This window comes from Pectinophora gossypiella, chromosome 3 (genome assembly GCF_024362695.1).
Source record: "Pectinophora gossypiella chromosome 3, ilPecGoss1.1, whole genome shotgun sequence".
NCBI classification, from domain to species: Eukaryota; Metazoa; Arthropoda; class Insecta; order Lepidoptera; family Gelechiidae; genus Pectinophora; species Pectinophora gossypiella.
In genome coordinates this window covers 13,277,101-13,285,353 of record NC_065406.1, presented here as the reverse complement: position 1 = coordinate 13,285,353, position 8,253 = coordinate 13,277,101, and the positions used below count along the sequence as shown (strand labels likewise).

The 8,253-nt window shown below is 39.8% G+C and overlaps 1 protein-coding gene across 1 annotated transcript; it reads left to right on the top strand.

Moving 5' to 3' along the window:
- The first annotated feature begins 1,957 nt into the window (after positions 1-1,957).
- Positions 1,958-3,637, top strand: LOC126379550 (uncharacterized). The gene is made up of 2 exons (XM_050028350.1): positions 1,958-2,452; positions 2,783-3,637. Exons 1-2 carry the CDS (start codon positions 1,958-1,960, stop codon positions 3,635-3,637), a joined length of 1,350 nt encoding a protein of 449 aa, XP_049884307.1.
- Positions 3,638-8,253: the final 4,616 nt, after the last annotated feature.

Genomic DNA, 8,253 nt, shown 5'->3' with positions numbered 1-8,253 from the left:
ATGACCATCGACGGGATAGTGGCCACCACGAGCCACGAGAAATGCAGTAAGCAAACTGTATTTATGAAAGGAAACTATTTACTAAAACAACAGATTGCACGTGGCGACAAGGCGCCGATCGACTGCACCTTTAATTTTTATCAATGTTTGGGTTGTTGGGCGCTTCACACCACGTGCATGTCGGACCGTGGGGTGAATCGCCCAAAATGGTCAGGTTCAGAAGTTCCTAAATCTCCTTAGGAATTTAATACACATTCGAATCGAAATTATGCTCATAGTAAATACATATATACGTATAAGCATGTAATACTGAGATGGCATTTTTAAAATTCTTTGACTAATGGATTTATTGACATCTTAAACGTGGCCAATCACTTCTCGGCATAATAACTCGCAAAATGAAGCACGAAGAATAAAATATAATTGTAAGATTGACAATTTTATTTCTTCGCTTGCGTTAAATTCGGATTATCACGGTTCCCCATTCCTAATGTACAAATTTTTAGCTTCCTAACTTGAAAATTACGAAAAGTCCCACATAACACTTCACCCCCTTATTGAAGGTGTTGGGTAAAAGGGGCAAATTTCCAAAAAAATATGCAAAATAGTCCGCATACCACGTCAATTCGTCGCTCCATTTTGCCGTGAAAAGCGGTTATTACATTACCCTGACCATCGGGCTAGATGCGTCACGGGTGGTTACCATGGTTACTCCCCAACAACTCGCTCGAGGATCGTGATCGTGGTTACAATGGACGTCTGTTACTCTTTCAAGCAAATGCAAACTAGCTTAAACAACAGAACAGCCATAGGATTATAATGTACGTAGAAAGTTATTAGTAACGCCCATTATTAGCGTTAGTTATTTTTAACGTTATCGCATTATTTTTACCTGTGGTATCACTACTGCAGCGCCCTCTGGCGAGCCACTTAACTTTTGGTTGCCAATTTTCAAAATGGCTACAATCCGCGCCTTCTAACTTCTCCGCACCCCGCAATTTTGTTTTTGTTTAAACCGCTGACGTTATTCAACCCCCTTGTGCCACAAACACACCTATTGTACACACAACAACTCAAAAATACATCATAACACTTCAAACATTCGAAAAGTGGTGAGTGATAATTTTAGTTCCCGCGCGACCCCTTGGTAAGTGATTTTACTTTTTGTAAACACTATTTTCAGTATTATATTCCCGCCTAGCCTACGCTCAACGGCCACCAGGGGAAGCTGGTGCCCGGCGTAGCTATAGAATTTGGTGCCTCCTGTGAGGATTAGTCCTCAAAACATTCTTTGTCGACCGCGTTTTCTCGTGTTACCCGCCATTTTCTTGTTAGAAAAAATTGGAAATTATTTTCTATGTATTTCAGCTTTCTTCGAATTTAAACCTTAATAATCCGCCTTATAACTACTATTACTACTGTAATTTACATATTTTTTGTGTGTGTAAAGTGGCATAATCGCATATTTTCTTATAATTTTGTCCACCGCATTTTTCTTGTGTGTTGCGTCACTATGGCGCCACCCACTGAGAAAGATTTTCGCAAAAAAATATACATTCTCGAATCACGCCGCGATGCTTATTATGCACGTATGCAACGTATTTATGATAGCCGTCCTTCTATTTCAAAGGTAGAATCTTGTGATTTATTTCTTTCACAATGTGAAACAATTGACGACATCCGCAAGGAATTTATGGCCACCATTAACGACATAAATTCACTGAATATGGAATTAGATCCCGAATTCATTCCTGATTTTAATTCATGGAGTGGTTTTGAAGACATTTATTGTGCTATTCGACATACAAAAAATGTATTGAATCGTAATGTAAAACAAGACGAACAGCCTAGGTCGTGTTACGCGAAATTACCTCCCATCGAGATACCTGATTTCAATGGGAACCCCGCACAATGGAGTTTATTCTATGAAACCTTCAAATCCACTGTTCATTCCAACATGTCGCTATCGAAGTCTGAGAAGTTATATTACTTGTTGGGACGTTTGAAGGGACCCGCGCAGCTAGTATTTTCCGGCATAAGTCCCACCGCTGATAACTACGAATGCATTTGGAACGCATTAGTAACCAAATATCAAGACAAGCGTTTTTTAGCAAATGTATTTCTTGACAACATTTTTGATTCAAAGGCTTTGCCGAACCCCGCTACCGCGTCTCAGTTGGAAACGTTTATAGATAAGTTTGCCGCATCTGTCGCCGCGCTAAAACAATTAAATATTGTAGGCCTGAGCGATTATATTTTTATTTATCTCGCTTTGAAACGTTTGGACCGTGACACCGCAAAAGCATTTGAAATGTTTGTTCGTGACACTGACATACCTACTTATGATCAGTTTATCGACTTCATGAAGGGCCAAGTTAAGATTATACAACGCACTAACAACACGGCTACTTCGTCGAAAGTTGTTCAAAAGGATGTTGTTAAACCAAAAATGGTTTCCCCTCCTAAAATTACGCATACTTACATTTCCGCGACTTCTCATAATAATTCTGACTCTGTATGTTCTTTGTGTAATGCAAATCACGAACACATTTACAACTGTAAAGCATTTCTTGACATGTCCCCCGCAAACAGACATACATTTATTATGGAAAATAAATATTGTACTTACTGTCTCAGTTCCAAACATAAATGGACCGCTTGTAAAAGCACGAGTTCTTGTCGCAATTGTGGCTATCGACATCACACTTTAATTCATTTATCTAAAACCGCTTCTGTAAACGAGGATAGAAAGTTGTCCCGTACTCCTCTCGTAAAACCGCAGGTGGACAAACCGCAGCAAGTCTCATCAACGCCGCAAGACGCCGAGTCACCCCACCACGCTGATCGACATGCAACGACGTCGTGTATGCCGGTCTCTCTCCCGCAAAGACCTCAGCCGCATAACCATGTCTCTTCTCCCGCTCCCGCACACTCGGTGGACGTACCCATCGCAGGCAGTGTTTCTTATCTGTCTGCTGATAATCCGCGCGCGAATTTTAACTCGCAGAACCCGCCACTTAGTACATCTGTTGTATTAGGTACCGCTTGTGTTTACGTCCGCGATCGTTATGATAATCTCGTCCTATGTCGTTGTATTATCGATCCGGGCTCGCAAAACAACTTCATTACCGCTTCTTGTTGTCGCAAATTAGGGTTAAACATTGAACAATTAAACCGCAAAACTATTATTAAAGGTTTAGGTGACCATTCGAGTACCGCTCGCGGAAAAACACATTTAACTTTTCATAGCCGCGTAAACGCTGAGCAAAGCTACTCGATGGACACTCTAGTCCTCAATACAATCACCGAAAAGTTGCCAACCGTCCCGATAAATATTTCATCGTGTGACTATTTAAAAACAATACCGCTCGCTGATGATAACTTTTCTTCGCCCTCTGATATTGAGATTCTTATCGGTGCTAAACTGTTTGTTGACATTCTATTACCGGATAAAATAGTCGGACCGCCGTACTGTCCGTCCGCTTTTTCCACCACTCTCGGTTATATAGTGATGGGCGATGCTCAGGTTGATACGGAACCCGTAAGTTCTGTTTCTTACTTCGCTACCGGCGAATCTATACATGACGATCTGGAAAAGTTCTTCAAGTTAGAGGACTTAAAAGATAAACCTTACTGAAAATACTCCAGCGTCTAAGATTTATCTCAATGAACGACTTACGAAGGTGAACCGAATTTTATTTCGTGAGGCAAGAGCCCGTGCTAATCTTCATGGATTCCGTTATTGCTGGCTTAGGAACGGTTCTATATTCGTCCGCAAATCTGAAAACGGCGACAACGGAAAGTGTCCAGCTATTCTCATTAAAAGCCGAGAAGATCTGGACAAGCTGGTGGGTGTTGCTGTGGAGAAAAATAAAAGTAATTAATAGTGTTCTAAAATTAACGGAAATAAGTGTAACGTTATTAATCTTTCTAAATTTCATATTATTATTACAATGTAATCACCGCCAAGACATACAAACACCACAAACTCTAAACATATCTACAATTGCTAACACACACACTTCGAAAGTTACACATAAACGACCCAGATACACATCAAACACATATGCGCCCATCACTCAAGCCGTACAAACGTTAGGGAAATTCATACACTCCATACAAAAATACAAATATGAATATGGAATGACTTTTTCTCATGAACCACCGATCTTCTCCATGACAATAATACTAAAGGATGGCGATACATAATATAATAAATGATATTGACGTTATAAATGATATACAATGTCATTCCATATCAAAACCAGAGGAGTGTTGTGGTTTGCTTTGTAAACACAATATTAAAATACTAACGATGAATGTTTGCAGCATAAATCGCAATTTTGATGATTTCACTGTTGTTCTAAATAGGCTTGGCGTAAGAATTGATATAATTATACTGACGGAATGCTGGATACATGAGGCTTCTTTTATTAATCAACTAGACGGATATGTTGAATTTCATAGCTCGAAGTACGTAAACAAGTCAGGAGGTGTGGTAGCGTACGTCAGAGATACGCTGTTACCGCGTTTTTGCGAACCCGAACTTGAGGATGCACAATGTGTAGCGATAAAAATAAAAGGATTAATAAATATTCTCGGCATATATCGATCGCCTTCTTTTAAGAAACGGGGCAGGTTTATTAGGTCACTAAACGACGTAATAAAAAATCTGGATAAAGAAGCGCACTTCGTTTTATTGGGTGATATTAATATTAATATAAGCAGCACGACGGGTGACCCTGAAGAAATGTCGGAATACTTATGCTTAATGGCTGAACTTGGAATGCAGGCTGCGGTTGATAAGCACACCCGAAAAAACTCCTGTCTGGATCACATTTTCTTCAGAGGAAAAGCAACTATAGAGTCTGTCGTTTGTACTTCTTCAGTCACGGATCATGAAATAGTTATCGCTGGGATCTCAACCAAAAAACCTAAAACTGTGAAGCCGAACATAACTGGGATTAAATACAGCTATGACGATATTATAGCCGAGTTTAATAATGTAGACTGGACCAAACTGAATAACATTCAAAATGTTACAGAACAGACCAATATTTTTGTGACTATGGTATTAACCATAATGAATAATAATTCCAAAGTCATTAACGTTAGGCGTCGTCATACTATTCTCCAACCCTGGATGACTCGCGGTCTTATAAAATGTTCTCTAGTAAGAGACCTTTTGCACCAAAAAGCCAGAAATGTGCCAAAAGATGACATTAATTGGATTATTTATTCAAGGTACAGAAATTTCTACATCAGCTTACTACGAAACAACAAAAATGAATTCGATTGTAATCTTCTAAAAGTAAATCAAAGGGATTCCAAAAAACTCTGGCATACAATTAACAAGATAAGTAATAGAAAGAGCAACTCAAACCGAAGTACTAAAACAACAAACATAAGAGAATCTGTTCAGGAATCTGTAGAAACTTTCAATACCTTTTTTGCTACTGTGGGACAGACCCTCGCTGGTAAGATTTTGCAAGACCTTGCTGTTACCGAAACTTATTTGGCAAGCAAAGTAAATACCCTTGACTCCCCCGTTGACTCCTTCTACCTGGAACCGACAGATATATCGGAAGTCACGACAGTAATAAACAGTTTAAAAACTGATAGCGCACCGGGATTAGATGGAATATCAAATCGACTCTTAAAAAAAATAAAACAATGTTTCTTAGAACCTCTTACTACCATAATTAACCGAAGTTTGGAGACCGGTGTCGTTCCAGATGATTTTAAAATGGCAGTTGTCATTCCAATTCATAAGGGTGGTGACACTACGTCTCCTGGAAACTTTAGACCAATCTCTTTGCTCTCTGCGTTTTCCAAAATATTGGAAAAAATAGTTAACATAAGACTTATGCGGTACTTGGAGAGCAAAGGAATATTGGCAAATAATCAATATGGTTTTCGAAAGGTCAGATCAACCGAAGACGCTGTTAAGGCATTGATCGAGACTGTAGCTTATCATCTGGACAATGGTCAACGCTGTATCGGAGTTTTCCTAGATTTAGCTAAAGCTTTCGATACGGTATCGATTCCAATCCTTCTAAGGAAGCTTGAACGTATGGGTGTCAGGGGCGTAGCACTAAATTGGTTCGAAAGCTATTTAAGAAATCGGAAACAGCAAGTAAAGCTAGATGACTGGCTAAGTGAACCCAAAGAAATCGATTTTGGCGTGCCGCAAGGCAGTGTCTTGGGCCCTTCACTCTTTCTCATCTATGTCAACGATCTTGTTCTCCTTAAATTAGAAAATGCAAAAATGTTCTGCTACGCCGATGACACAGCCGTTGTTTTCAGCAGCAAGGACTCTTGGGAGAATTGCCTAGCAAATGCGGTACGTGGAATGTCCACTGTAAGTAAATGGCTTTCAGAAAACCTGCTAACACTTAACACTATAAAAACGAAATTCATGTGTTTTCATAAAACTGCTGCATCGGCACCCAAGACTCTAGTCAATGACCTGGTAATCCACACGTGTATATCCTACTTGAATATTAATTGTCGCTGTAACAAAATTTCACGTACGCAGTCCATAAAGTATCTAGGGGTCATTTTAGATGACCGACTTACCTTTGAACAACACATCAAAGCCGCATCCGTGAGGGTGAGAAGACTCATATATGTTGTAAAACCATTGAGATATGTTGCCCCCGCTGATCTTCTAAGATCAATCTATATTGCATTGTGCCAGCCCATACTCACCTACTGCATTGATGTGTGGGGGTCTGCTGCAAAAACGCATATGCTAGGCTTAGAAAGAGCTCAGCGGTCGCTTTTAAAAGTCATGTTGAGGAAGCCTTTTAAATATCCCACGGAGAGGCTGTATGGCGAGGCGGGTGTGCTTAGCGTTAGACGCCTATATATACTTAAAGCAATCGTGACTGCTCACAAACAAGTACTGAACTCGAATGATTTTCACACACTCAGTAAACGCAGAGTTTTTAGAGCACCGGTTGCATTGGTGAAAACCGCTTTCGCGAGGCGATTCTCTTCCTACATGTTTCCATTTCTCTATAATAAAATATTGAAAATAGAAGATTTTGGAAACAGATCGGTATCAGAGGTTAAAGCAAGAACAGGTGAAATTATAAAATGTCTGAGTTACGACGAGACGGAAAACATGTTTGCGCGGATTGAATAAATAATTGGCTGCTGTGCGCAAAACACCAATCACACACACACGCACACTCAAACACACACACACACACACACACACACAATTTTTTGTTCTAGTTTTGTGTCTACGATTTATTTAGTTTTTTTTTTTTTTTTTTGTTCTCTCTTGTTTATTCTTTTCGTTTATTTATTTGTATGTAGTTCTGTGACAGGTATAGTCCTAGTAAACAGTTTTTCTGAAGTGATACCCACGACACAGGCATGCCTAGTGTGGATATCGCAGTGTAATAAGCATTGTTATACCGTGTCTTTTTTTGAATAAATATTTTTTGTATTTTTTGTATTTGTATTTGTAAACCCGTTTTATCTCATGACGATCGAGAGTGTGAGTCATTTTATCAATCGACAACCTTACGTGACGGCTCTGGACGTTTTACCGTAGGACTACCTTTTAAAGAGAACCCTAATTTACTAGGCGATTCATTAAAAACCGCACGCAATCGTTTTTTATCTCTTGAACGCAAGTTTCAAAAAAACCCGCATTTTAAAGCCAGATATGACGAGGTCATACGCGAGTACCTAGACAAGGGTTATTTACTAGAAATACTCGAACCCAAAACCAATAGTGAGGGTTTTGTTTTACCGCATCACGGGGTACTTCGCGAAGATAAATCGTCTTCAAAACTTCGCATTGTTTTGAACGCAAGTGAGAAAACCAGTTCCGGTACCTCACTCAATGACATTCTACATACTGGCCCCGCATTACAATCGGATTTGTTTAATATTTTATTGAATTTTAGACTGTTTGGTACCGCTGTAACCGCAGACATTCGTCAAATGTATTTACAAATACTTACCCGCGAGCAAGATCAACCTTATCAACAAATCATTTACCGTTTCGACCCCCGCGAACCTCTACGTTTCTTCGCTTTTAACCGCGTTTGTTTTGGACTCCGCTCGAGTCCTTTCTTAGCTATCCGCACCATTCATGAGCTCGCTCATCAAGAGAAAGAAAGGTTTCCTCTCGCAGCGACTCTCGCGTTTCGCGACTTATATATTGATGACATAGCTAGCTCGTTCGCTACAACGGACGAAGCAGTTACCGCCGCGCAACAGCTGATTGATATG

Coding starts and splice junctions, on each gene's coding strand:
- LOC126379550 (XM_050028350.1), top strand. CDS start 1,958: ATGTCGCTATCGAAGTCTGAGAAGTTATATTACTTGTTGGGACGTTTG. Junction 2,453..2,782: donor ATGTTGTTAAACCAAAAATG/GTTTCCCCTCCT, acceptor GTAAAACCGCAG/GTGGACAAACCGCAGCAAGT.